This window comes from Ceratotherium simum, chromosome 36 (genome assembly GCF_057802395.1).
Source record: "Ceratotherium simum simum isolate JZ-2026a chromosome 36, ASM5780239v1, whole genome shotgun sequence".
Classification (NCBI taxonomy): Eukaryota; Metazoa; Chordata; class Mammalia; order Perissodactyla; family Rhinocerotidae; genus Ceratotherium; species Ceratotherium simum.
In genome coordinates, this window is record NC_141935.1 from 23,808,744 (window position 1) to 23,821,851 (window position 13,108).

The following is a 13,108-nucleotide window of genomic DNA, read 5'->3' on the forward strand; positions in this document are numbered from 1 at the left end:
AAATATTGAGGCCATTATTAGCGCAAGAGTTATAGCCAATTCAGAATTGACCCTGGAGCCCCTTTTGCCCTGGAAGCTCTCCTCCCCCCATCTTCTGGACTCTAAAGTCCTCGTCTCCCCTCAGCTACAGTTTTTGCCCCTTGTAGGGCTCCGAAGGATCTCTTTCCTTCCCTTCCTCCAAGGGTTACTTCCCTGTGCAAGGCAAAGCTTCCAGAGATCATAAGCCCCATGAGGGCAGGATAGTTGCTTGTGTTGTTCACTGCTATATTCCCAGTACCCAGAACTGTGCCTAGCACATAGTTGGCACTCAATCAGTATTCACTCAGTGAGAGAACTTCCTGAAGCCACTAGGTAGGTAACCAGACACCCACCCAGGCACTTAACCGTACTGGATCCTACAACTAGAAAGAACCCATGCCCTATGGTCACCCAGATAAATATGGCTTCATTTTACAGATGAATGGTTGAGTTGGTTCAGATAATCCAAGATCAGGACTATTTCACCTAAAATAGTCTTTCCCTTCCTTAGAAACATTTTTTTTAAAGCCAAAAAATAGTAGCTAAGGAAAAATCTAGCACATAAAGAGAACATTTGCCATGTCATTTAACATTTCTTGAAGATATGATGAATTTGATTGATGTAGAACAGCCTTCCTGGATAAATCCAACAACAGATATTTTGGTTTCTTGAAAACAAAACAAAACAAAAAACAAGCAAACAACTCTTGTTGGCCCGAATTATAGAAACTTCGCTGGCAGCTCAGCCACGGCCTTTTTGCACATGTGCTTTTAGGATAGGCTTGCAGATCGCACGTGTTCTGCACAGCAACAACGGGACACTTAAGATTCATTAAATAATAATGAAACAGGACACCTGAATTTTTTTGGTTTCTCCTGGGTCTGTTCCTCACTTAAGCGACCTTGCATAAATCTATTCCCTCCCTCATATCCGATATCCATATGTCCGTTTCAGGATAATATTTGTATCAAAGATGCTTTATAAGATCTTCAGATTACAAATAGTAGTTAGTGCCCTCCACTATGAAACTTATCTCCTGCACTATCCTAGGGGACGTTTGCATGACACTTCTGTTGAAAACCCTCGCCCACAGTCGGGGAGTGTTGTCAAGACCGTCTAGGGACGAGGCAGTTATTCTAAGGCCAATGAACTGACAATGTAGATAACTTAGCCGCGAAGTCCGTCTCCTGTGCTACTGAGAATTGGAACACTGCTAAATGCAATAATCCCCAAACCACGTTTTCCTTATTTCTGCCGTTTTCCGCCACATCTAAACTACGCAGAAGCTGCTAACATTTGACTGCCCTGTATTTGGCGATTCCACCGAATACTGACACGGTTAAAAGGCCCAACTGGCCGGCAGGACAAGCCGCCAGGACCGGCCGTCAGGCCGCGGTGCAGTTCGCCGTGTGTTCCATACATCGTTTCAGAGGCTTACAAAACACAGCCATCTTGCATCGGGCACCCCGGCCCAGGAAGGCGGCCAGCCGGTGCCCTCGGCCCCGCGGACGCCACCTGCGAGGGGCCGGGCGTGCGGGTGGCCGAGCCCCCTCGGCCCGCCCGCCGCACCGCCCGCAGCCCGCACCGGGCGGCCCGGGATAAAGTTGTGTGCAGGCGGCCCCCGCCCCGGGCCCGGAGCGCAAGCGGGGGCCGGGCCGTCCGGCCGCCCCGCCAGCTGCGGGCGCAGCCCCTCCGGCAGCGGGCGCGCGGCGGCTACGTGCGAGCTTCCTGTCGGGCCGTGTTTACAGCTGGGGCGCGGCGCCCCTCCTCCCCGCCCTACGCCGCCCGGGGCGCCTCGGGGGCGCGCGCGGGGCCGGCCCGGACGCCTGCAGGCCGGGCGTTCACCGGCCGCACCTCCCCCCGCCGCCCCCCTCCACGGCCCCGGGCGCCCCAAACCCGGGCTTCGCGGGCGGGATGACGCGTGCGCCCGGAGCGGGGGGCAGCGCGGGGCCTGGGCGCGCGAGCGCACCGGGGCCGGGAGCCGGCGGCCCCCGGCACGTCTTTTGTGTTTGTACACACACGGCGCGAGGCGGCCGGGGGAGGGCGCGGGCGGCGCGCGGGGGCGGGGCGAGCGCGCGCCGGCGAACGGGCGCGCGGGGAGAGGGGCGGGGGCGGGGCGCGGGCGCCGGGGCGGGGGCGGGGCCGAGCCTTCCCTCCATTGTGTGTGATTGGCTGGCGCGCGGCGCGGGGGCGGGGCGGCGTGTGTTGGGGGCTAGCCTCGGTGTCAGCCATCTTTCAATTGTGTTCGCAGCCGCCGCCGCGCCGCCGTCGCTCTCTAACGCCAGCGCCGCCTCCAGCTCGCCGAGCTCCAGCCGAAGGAGAAGGGGGGTAAGTTTCCCCGGCCGCCCGCGTCCCCGGAACCGAGCCCCGCTTGCCGTCCGCCCCGGGCCGGGCCCGGCGGGGCGGCGAGGGTCCCCGCCGCCGCTCGGGCTCGGCCCACAAACTTTTTGGCCCAGAAACGGAGGTGAGGAGCGAGTTTGCCTCTCCGCGGGCGGCGCGGCTCCCCCGTCTCTCGCCGCCTCAGCCCCACGGCCGCCGCCGCGGCGCCGAGCCTGCGCTCCCTCCTCCCCGCGCCCCGGCGCCTTTCTTCGCTGAAATCCCGCCCGCCGCCCCTTCCCGGGACCCCAGACCCCCACCACGACCCGCGCGGGCCCCCCCCCGAGCGCCCCCGCGCCCGGGCCCCCGGTTTTCGGGCGGGAGAGGGCTGGAAATCGCCGCCGCTTCCCACCCCGGGGTAACTCGCTTCTTGCTGCCTCCCCACAGTTGTAGCTCAGCTTCACCATCTTGTCTCTCCGCTCTGGTCACCGACCATATTTTCTCCCCCGTGTCTCTCTTCCCCATTTCAGAAAAGGAGGAAAAATTGTTTCAAGGGGGACCTGTTTTTTTTCTCCTTTTTTGGGAGAAGCGGAAACTTGATGCATTTGAAATGCAAAAAAAAAAAAAAAAACTTTTGCATTTCGGAGGGCGGCACGTGGCAGGGGATCGGGGGATTTTTTTCCGAGCGTTTTGGGTGTTTTTGTCTCTCTGGAAGGGAATCGGATACGTGGGGCGATTGTTTCCATTTTGTTCTGGTCTGGGCGCCGACTCGCTGCCTGCGCGGGGCGCGGGGCGGGCGGCCGGGGACCCGGTGCCCGGGGGCCGGAGGAGGCGAAACCAAAAGTTGATGTGCTGCTCGGGGTGGACCGGTCCCGGGCGTTAATTACAGCCTGGGTGCGGGGCACTTTTTTTTTTTTTTTTCACTGCGAAGCCCGGGAGGACTGGAGGCGAGGACGGCGCTTTGTAGACTGCTGGCTGGTGGTAGCCGCTGTTCCTCTCTCGTTTCTCGAGACGCCTTTTGGTCAACACAACTGCAAAAGATGCAAAACCAGGATTTTGTTTGTTTTGAGATATTTACAGCCGTCTATCAACTGCCAGGCGCAAAGTGGGGGGGCAGCGACGGGGGGGGAGCTTGGGGGGGGGCTAAAACCTTTTTGCAGTAATTTGACTCGACCTTTCTGTGGTTTCTGGCTTCGTTCTTTTGACTCGTTTGTGGATCGAAGGTTTACAGACATTTCTAATTTCTACTTTAATTAAAGATGCGGAAGCAGAAGCCGTTGGGGGTCTTTTTGTTTTGCCGTTTGTCGCTCGGGTTTGGCGTTTTGAGAGACGATTTGTGTGAATGCTGATGATTTTCTAGTACTACAGTTTGTTTCCAGAAGTCGTATTCGGGTGGCAGACAAGCTGCACCCTTTCGAATTATATAACATCAGGGGCGTTATGTTTTTTATGCTGTTCATAATTTGCAGATGGGGGGGTGGTACTGGCAGGAAAACTTCTATGTTTGGTGGTTGCATATGGTGATTTATTTATTTATTTTTTTTATGCTGGTAGGTAAGTAAAGAGGTGTCTATACCATGGCTCGTACAAAGCAGACTGCCCGCAAATCGACCGGTGGTAAAGCACCGAGGAAGCAACTGGCTACAAAAGCCGCTCGCAAGAGTGCGCCCTCTACTGGAGGGGTGAAGAAACCTCATCGTTACAGGTATTAAAAAAAAAAAAAAGGAAAAAAAATGGGACAAAGCTTGTCTCCCGAAGCAGTATCCATATAATCTAACAAAAAGATGTATAATAAGCAGACTTTTTGCTTTAGGGAAACTGATGTTTTTCCCCTTTTGAATATTGACTAATACTGGAGACTATATATAAAATTTACTGTTAGGTTTTATTGGGAACTTGTTTAATTGTGAAGCCATAAACTTACCCGAAGACCTCTTCCATCACTAAGAACGTTAATGGGACAGGTTAACATTTTTATTTAGCTGTTAAGTTAGTAATATGTTTTAAATAGTAAGTGGAGTTTTTTTAATACATTTTTGAGGACACTCTTGCTTTTGGTAAAATAATTTAATCAAGATGTGTTGTTTTGTTCTAGTGAAGTTCCCATTCCTCATTTACTTGAACTGGTTTGTTTGCTTCTGGCAGCACATTTGGTTTTGAACTACCCTGAGCGGTGTTGTTAAGGGCGTCTGCCATTAGAGGGCAGAAGTTGTCCGTACTTTAGGAAGCCTCTGCAAATGGTTTTACAGTTAATCTAAAGCTCAGCTCATACAGTGGAAGAAGTAAGTCAGAACGGAGGTAAATTTCTTGTTGACAGTTTAAAAAAAAAATCTCTTCCATGTGGGAGATACGCTATACAATCAAATTTAATTCATTAATACAAATTTAATCGTTCATAAGGGATGGGCAGTAAAAGTAAAGGGATTCTGGGAAATTGAACTTAAATAACGTGTCTTTTTAAAGGAAGATCGTTGGATTGTGTTGGTCTTTTAGAAGAATTGAGGGTACAGGTGGGAAGGAGGAGAGTGGTGCCAAATTAAGAGTCTGAACAATTTTGACTTCTTTATTAGTGGCCTGGCCTGATATCTTCCCAAGTTGTAATTGTAACAGAAGTTTTATATATATATATATATATATAACTTTATTTATTTCTATATACATATATAAATGTTGAAAATGAAGAAAATAAATGAGACTTTGATTAACTCCCTGCCAGGAATCTACTTTAATATTATGCTTTTTGCTTTAAAGGTATTGTGATGTTACTCTATAGATGTGAATGTTCAGCTCATAAATTGATAAGGGAAATTTGATACGGAAGCTGAAGAATAGTTGGGTGGTTTATTTTTTGAAAAATGACTGCATTTCTTTCAAGCCGACCGCTTATCCTTTTATGTATTTGGTAACCATTTCTTTCGTGTTGACTTTTTTGAAGGCCTGGTACTGTGGCACTCCGCGAAATTAGACGTTACCAGAAGTCCACTGAGCTTCTGATCCGCAAACTTCCCTTCCAGCGTCTGGTGCGAGAAATTGCTCAGGACTTCAAAACAGATCTGCGCTTCCAGAGCGCAGCTATTGGTGCTTTGCAGGTAAGATGGTGAGTGGGAAAGGCTCTCTGAGTTGGTGGTCCTGCTGTGTACCAAGAACAATTTTAAATATTTGCATGTGCATATATAATTTAATCATCACAAGCCTGTGAGTAAGGGATGTCTGTTTCATTGTTGAGGTGTTAAGGTTAAGTTGCTCAAGGTTATACACACAGAAAATGTAATTCGAACCCATTGGGGTCACAGAATCCTAATTGGAACCCATTTGAAAGTCTAGTGTGCATTCCATTATACCGTTTTAAGGTTTTAAACATTGCACTAAAAACAATGTTTAAAGGAAAAAGAACCCTCTGGTTTGGCTTATGGGTACTGCGGGACATTAAGAAGACATGGGGCTAGAGGTCTGTGTTGGTAATATTTCAAACAGTGGCTGGTATGAAAGGAATGTTATAATAATTGTCCTCCTGGACCCCAAGAGGCAGAGGCAAGTGGAGAGAGCGTAATACGGAGGATGGGAGTAGGCAGCGTTAAAGAAATGTGCACTGAGGCAAAAGAAGCCCTGAGTGGTAGTCAGGATTGGATGGATGATGGAGGGAAAAGGTGTGCCTAAAGATGATCCTGGCATGTGAAGGGACAGGGATTTGGAGACGTGTAGTCTGCTAAAGGGGGATTATGGATTTCCACATAAATGGGAGACATTGGATTTAATTTTAGCTCCGGGATGTCAGAACTTTGAGAAATACTGTTTTAGAAGTGGGTGTATATTTGAAATATTTGTGGTTTATGCCAAGATAAGAATTTGAAATGTCCACAAGTAAGACATTTGATTAGGTGTGTGAGTATAATTAACATTAATCACTTAAGTAACCCATTTTATATTGTGTATTTGGCATTTTTTAGATCATTATATCTCACAGTATGGTAAGACTACCACCTCCATCAGAGGGGTTAGAGGTGATTAAAAATGCAAATTGCTAGGCACCACCACAGACCTGAATCAGAATCCCTTTTCTAGGAGGGTCCAGAAACTACATACATTCTATTGGAGGATTTTTAAGGCTGCTGTTGCTGTGCCAAGCTTTTGCTTTATGTGTAAGGAAGATTTGATAGGTGGATTCTACACTGACGTGTAATTGGTCGAGCTGTTTCTATGGTTAGTCCAACTTCATTTGATTGGTGAATTCCAGGAGTAGGCATCCATTAAATTGGCAATGAATTGAAATTACTGAAATTTCAAACTACTAAAATCTTCCCGTGCTGTTACTTAAAACTTTATTTTCTGTTTTAATTGCTGATTATTTTTGGATCTCAATTCATTTATTATTACAATTGGAAACCACATTCTCTCCCCTATGTTTTAAATACAGAAATATTACTAAGATTCTCAAGCATTGATACAAAGCTGCTAATTGTTTTCTAGTTGCAGTTAGCAGAACTGTGCTTGAAGAACACATTACACTTGCAAGTCTGACATTTTTTAGCTTAAGTGTCAGTGATAGAGCCTTGTAAATTGAGATTACTAAACAATGTGTGTAACAGACTATTGTCTCTTTTTTAATTCATGTGTAAACTTCCATTGTTGCTCTTATTGAGGTGTGTGTTCTGTATTTGTCAGTAAGTGGTTGTATTGGTTTTGAACAAAATGTTCACCTCTGCTGCCTCTAGTACTCTAGCATTGAAGACCTCTTATTGGAAGGAGTAATCTTTGTTATAAGTTTTTTTGTTTTATGTTTCCTTTTTTTATTCATACACTTCAGTTCTCTTAAAGATATAGAGATGGAGAGTTTGCTAATGGAAATAGGGTAATAGAAGAGAGCAGTTGAAGTAGAATTCCAAAAGTCACTTTATTTTTGGCTTTAGAATTACACGGCGTAGAACTTTTCAAGTACAGCTAAATGAGGAGGGGAGGTGGTCAGGTGAGGGCGGTAGAGAAGTTAGTCTAGGTTTGCCGTAGATATCGAGAATTGACTAACTTAAAATTTAGCGTTTGCCTTGAATGTCTGAGACTTTGAGCTAAGGTATTCTGTGTTAACAATGGACATTGGTGTTTTAAAATGGTAGAAGAGTCAGACACTGAATGTACTCAGAATGTTGTAAATTAACATTGCCTTCTACTTGTAAGATTTTTTTTCTTTTGCCATTATCTCAAAATTAATTATATTCATTGGGCTATAAATTAACACAGCAGTCTTTAATTCTCATTATAGCCTTAACGCTTAGGAGACTTTGGGACATTGGTAATAGAGTTGGAAATATATGGGTCATGGTCAAAGCCCCTAAGAGTATTGAATCTTCTCCCAGAGGTGACCAGACCAACCCTGTAAAACCAATCGCCAGGTCCTAAGGCAGCAGTGGGAGCCCCGGCTGCCACATGCCACGTAACGGTCGTGCATCATGTAACCACATAAATGCTGCGTATACCGGCCGTGGTCCCGTAAGATTGGTACCATGTAGCCTAGGTGTGTAGTAAGCTATACAATCTAAGTTTGTGTAAATACGTTCTGTGAGTGACAAAATTGCCTAATGGTGCATTTCTCAGCAAGTACCTCTGTCATTAAGTGACGCATGACTGTACCAGGGGAGCCTGTAGATCATACCACTCTTAAATGGTCTCAGAATCACAGGGCCTGTTGGCTTGTCCGTATAGCCACTCATAGGGCTGCATTTTGCAAAAGCATTCTAGGTTTACGTAATCCTGAGAAAATTAAACTAGTTTCCTTTCTGAGGAACTTCAGTCCTAGTGTCTGATGTGCATTGTGAACCCCTAAGAGTAGGCTACGGTATGCCATGTATGTATTCCAAACTTCACCCATTTCTAGACTATCCCAAGAATGATTCCCTGAATATTAAGGACTTTTGCTTTTAATACATTCTTTGGGGTAGGTAAGATATGAGGGACTAATTGCATAGGAAAACTGCAGATTTAAATTAGGGTTAGATATAAAAACAAACCAGCAAATGTTTATTGAACATCTACTTGAGGGCAAGGCATTGTGAGTATAAAATGAGATCTCTGTTAAGGAATTGAGCATTAAAAGATGGCTGGTTTACAAGGCCAATGTGAGAGTGCCAGGGAATTAGGAGTTCAAGGTTCCCTGTACCTGGGAACCAAAGACAAGAGGAGTACTTGCTTTCTCCTTCATGGAATAGTCTGGAGCGAGGCCTTAAAGGGAAGGTGAGCACGACTCAGCCCTTGATAACAAATGCTGCAGAAAGACGTGGGGAGAGTAAAATTTGAATGAAACAAATTTTTATAGAAGAGAGAAAAGGTATAAAAGTGAAGCAAATGATTTTTTCATAAGATGAAATAATGTAAACCATTTGAGTTAATTGTGGCTGTTAATGCTTTTCAAAGCAGGCTTTCGGTGGTTTTATTACGAAGTCAAAATGTTTGTAAAAAGCAAATCTGGCTATTCCCATCTATATATCTTCTGTATGTTATAGTAGTATGGGGCTTGAATATGTTGTGTTTCTTTTTTAGTTTTATCATTACCTAAAGATTCCAAAAGGGAAATAATTTTTTTATTAAGACAGAAATAGCAACTATAAAAATCTGTCTTTTCTAAATATATCTTTAATAGAGGAATAACTTCCTTATAGAGAAGGAGAAAAGGTCAGATAAGCTGTCTTATTTAATGCTTCTGATCCACTAAAACAGTCGGGTTAGTGACTGGACTAGTAAAACAAAACAGTAGTTTTCTTCATTTCAAAATGAGTAAGCAGATGTTTTAACTTACACTAAAGGATTCTTCAACTTTTTCAACAACTGTAAGATGTACTAACGATTTGAGTTAATTATAAATAGAAGCTCCCCTTTTTCCTCTTTACATGCCAAGTGTCAATGAATAAGTCATACAGCCAGCAGTTTTTGAGTAATAGTGGAGATAAGATGCCTTCAAAGAATCTTAGAGTGTAGTGGGAACAACCAGAGGGATCAGTATTAATACTAGAGGGTAACAAATGCTGGTGCAGATTGGGGTACACAGAGGAAGGTACACTTAGTGGATGTGGGGGGCATATTTCCTAGGCAAAATAGGTCAAAGTATGTAAATAAGACTGATCTGGTGTGTTCTGGGACCTGTGGGACTCTTGTGATAAAACTGAAGTGTAGAAGGAAAGGTAGATGAGGACCGTATGATGGAAACCAGTTTCAACTATATTGCGTTATTTGGCAAGGCAAAGGTTCCAACAGATATGTAGGATTGGGAGTAGGATTCAGAATAAGGAGGACGTGGGGGCTCGGACGGTAGGGATACTTTGGATTGGATACTTGGTTCCATTTATCTTGTAAGGATGAGAATGTTTAAATTGGATTTCTTGCTTTACTCAAGACACATTTCAGTTAATTAAAAATCATGTAATAACATTAGAAAAATTGAACTTTCTTAGTAAAGGGTTTTAAAATGTAAGCAGTTGGTAAAATAGCGTCTGAAGGAGGTTTTTAAAGGGTTTGAAAACCTCATTGTTTTAACTGATGTAGATGTATCTTAACTGCTGGTCATAATACCATTAATATTTTTTTTCTTTATTCCTGTTGTAGGAGGCAAGTGAGGCCTATCTGGTTGGCCTTTTTGAAGACACCAACCTGTGTGCTATCCATGCCAAACGTGTAACAATTATGCCAAAAGACATCCAGCTAGCACGCCGCATACGTGGAGAACGTGCTTAAGAATCCACTATGATGGGAAACATTTCATTCTTTAAAAAAAAAAAAAAAAAAAAATTTCTCTTCTTCCTGTTATTGGTAGTTCTGAATGTTAGATATTTTTTTTCCATGGGGTCAAAAGGTACCTAAGTATATGATTGCAAGTGGAAAAATAGGGGACAGAAATCAGGTATTGGCTGTTTTTCCATTTTCATTTGTGTGTGAATTTTTAATATAAATGCGGGGACATAAAGCATTAATGCAAGTCAAAATGTTTCAGCGAACGAGTTTCAGCAGTTCAACTTTATAACAATTATAAATAAACCTGTTAAATTTTTCTGGACAATGCCAGCATTTGGATTTTTTTAAAACAAGTAAATTTCTTATTGACGGCAACTAAATGGTGTTTGTAGCATTTTTATCATACAGTAGATTCCATCCATTCACTATACTTTTCTAACTGAGTTGTCCTACATGCAAGTACATGTTTTTAATGTTGTCTGTCTTCTGTGCTGTTCCTGTAAGTTTGCTATTAAAATACATTAAACTATATCTGCTTTTGGTCTTTATTATCAACTTACCCATACAGTTAATTCACTCGTAATTTCCATATTCTATTAACTTCAGTATCAAGTGTTTTGTCACCTTATATCTGAAGCATAAGACTGTTGAAAGATGGGGAAAGTATAAGCTTGATGTGGGAAGGAAAACAAGCTACTGGCTTCCTCCTAATTTTTTTTAAATTTGCAGATAGTAAATATATTTGCCAAAAACAGATCTTAACTCTTTGGATATGTTGTATTCTAAACCAGTAATTCCCCAACCTAGCTGGCCAACAGGATGATAAGGAAATAGTTAAGTCTGTGTAAGTAGTGAAAGTGTATTTATAAACGTACTGTACTGTTAAACTTTAAATGTATAAGGATAATTTAAATGGAAATATTAACAGTAAGTCTTTAGCTCAAAACTTAGTGTGTTTGCAATCTGGCTGTTTTACGATGCTGTGTATTAACCCTGAAGTTATTAATCAAGCACCAATAGTTAATTCTTAGCGCTGTGTTTTATTTAGCATTGGAATGATTAATGTGAAAAGAGAATAATGAACCATTTAAGACCTATAACACATCCCTAATGTACTGACGTTAGTTGTAACATTTCAGTGTTTGAGGCTGCTCTGGAATTGATGTGAAATATTAACTAATCAGTGGGCTAAGAACAGACTCATGTCAATAAGGTATAACATTGGGCTTGTTCTTATTGGTAAGCTCCTTTTTAGCGGTAACTTCATTTTTAGATTATAGGTCATAAAATCGTTTAATGAGGGAATTAGGAAATTGTTTTTAGAGCCTGTGTCTAATTTGTTAACATGAGATCCCTAGTTTTCAGTGTAATTCTTTGCATATTCTACAGGCAGGCGCTAGTATTGCTTGGAGTATGGCAAGACCATCTATTTTAGTCATTGCAATACAAGCTACTAAAAGCCAGTGGTTGCTGAATGTCCCCGGTTTAGTCCAATTTCTGCAGTGCAAAGAAACATTTAAATGATAGGCCTATTTGTGAAATAACTGGTAGGGGAAATGGGTGTCTCCAACAGGGTAGGAAAAGTTGTTACCTGCTGTAATCTGTTGTGGACCAATCATTTACAAATAGGAGATGCCATCCTTTGAGTTCTTAGAATTAGTCTTAAGTTTTGCTCTAAAAGTTTTAGTGAACCAGAAAAGTGTGTTCTATTTTTTTCTTTCCCCATGAAATGGTTATGTTAGTTAATTCATTTTGTGAAACAAGTTTTGAGTACTTAACTGTGTGCTCGCTGTCCAGGTACTAATATACAATAAGTTGTATATTACAAAGTGGGGCAGTTAGGGAAAAAATGGCACAAAATAGGTGAACTTGGCACTTGGTACACACAGATGTCTGGTCAGGGTACTGAGCTTGTCACAATATATCATGGTCTGTTAGTATGTGACGTGTATTCTCATATTCCTACGAGGTAGAGGACTCATCCCTACGTAGAAATGAGGCAATGACATTTGGGAGGATAATTATTTTTTATTTTTTGCTGGGAAAGTGGCCATGACCTATATCTGTTGCCAATCTTCCTCTTTTTTTTCTTTCCCTCCCCAAAGCCCCAGTGCATAGTTGTATATTCTAGTTGTAAGTCCTAGTTCTTCTCTGTGAGCCGCCACCACCATGGCATGGCTAGTGACAGACGAGTGATGTGGTTGTGCACCCTGGAACCGAACCCCAGGCTGCCAAAGTGGTGAGAGCGCTGAACTTGAACCACTAGGCCATCAGGGCTGGCTCTGGGAGGATTATTCTTAATTGACTAGGGGCTGAACAGTATGCATAGTAGTTTTGAGCTCAGGGCTATCCTTTGACGCTCAGATATGTGTGGTCTTCCACTCCATTGATCCCTGGGTTAATGCTCAATAACAGGCTGATAGTCTCTTCCCTACTATGCTTTGGAGTTGCTACATGACAACCCTACCCAGGAAAAGTCTATGGTGAGCTGGAGTTGGGGCCACTCTTGGTTAAGGTCAGTTTTAGCATCTTCAACAAGAACCAGCTTCTGAATATTAAAGTAACTTATGAAAATAGCCAATTAACACCTCTTAAAATTCCAGAAAAATATTCCTAAAAAAATCAACATTACAGATGAAAAACCCTATAAAATCACGTGGTAAGATGAAAATTTTAGGTAAGTAGATCTTGGGGAAATTGGGAATACCATAACTGGGAGAACTCAAGGAAGGAATTTGGAAGCATCATTCTCTTAAGCAGATGGGGGGATTCTCAAGCTGAGGGAATCTCACTTGGCTGATACAGTTAGGTGAATGAGTGCTCCAACAATGCCCAAGCTCTTGCCCTCCTGATCTTGAAAGTCTAGAATCTGAGAGGAAATAAACTCATATTTGCAAACTTGAAGTTGTCAAGGATTTGCTAGATGCCAAGGATGTAAAGGCATAAAGATGCTCCAACTTGAACTTAATTCTCAACGACCCTATGAGGTGGCTACTGTTATATAAAAATATAACAGTAAAAACAGGTGAGGAAACTTGCCCAAGGTCACACAGTCACTTG

The 13,108-nt window shown here is 43.4% G+C and overlaps 1 protein-coding gene across 1 annotated transcript; it reads left to right on the forward strand.

The window, feature by feature from the left end:
• The first annotated feature begins 2,218 nt into the window (after window positions 1-2,218).
• Window positions 2,219-10,579, forward strand: H3-3A (H3.3 histone A). Its single transcript, XM_004439555.3, has 4 exons — window positions 2,219-2,347; window positions 3,890-4,040; window positions 5,271-5,424; window positions 9,923-10,579. The coding sequence occupies exons 2-4, from the start codon at window positions 3,913-3,915 to the stop codon at window positions 10,049-10,051; spliced, it is 411 nt and encodes a 136-aa protein (XP_004439612.1). The 5' UTR covers window positions 2,219-2,347; window positions 3,890-3,912; the 3' UTR covers window positions 10,052-10,579.
• Window positions 10,580-13,108: the final 2,529 nt, after the last annotated feature.

Coding starts and splice junctions, on each gene's coding strand:
- H3-3A (XM_004439555.3), top strand. CDS start 3,913: ATGGCTCGTACAAAGCAGACTGCCCGCAAATCGACCGGTGGTAAAGCA. Junction 4,041..5,270: donor AAGAAACCTCATCGTTACAG/GTATTAAAAAAA, acceptor ACTTTTTTGAAG/GCCTGGTACTGTGGCACTCC. Junction 5,425..9,922: donor CAGCTATTGGTGCTTTGCAG/GTAAGATGGTGA, acceptor TTCCTGTTGTAG/GAGGCAAGTGAGGCCTATCT.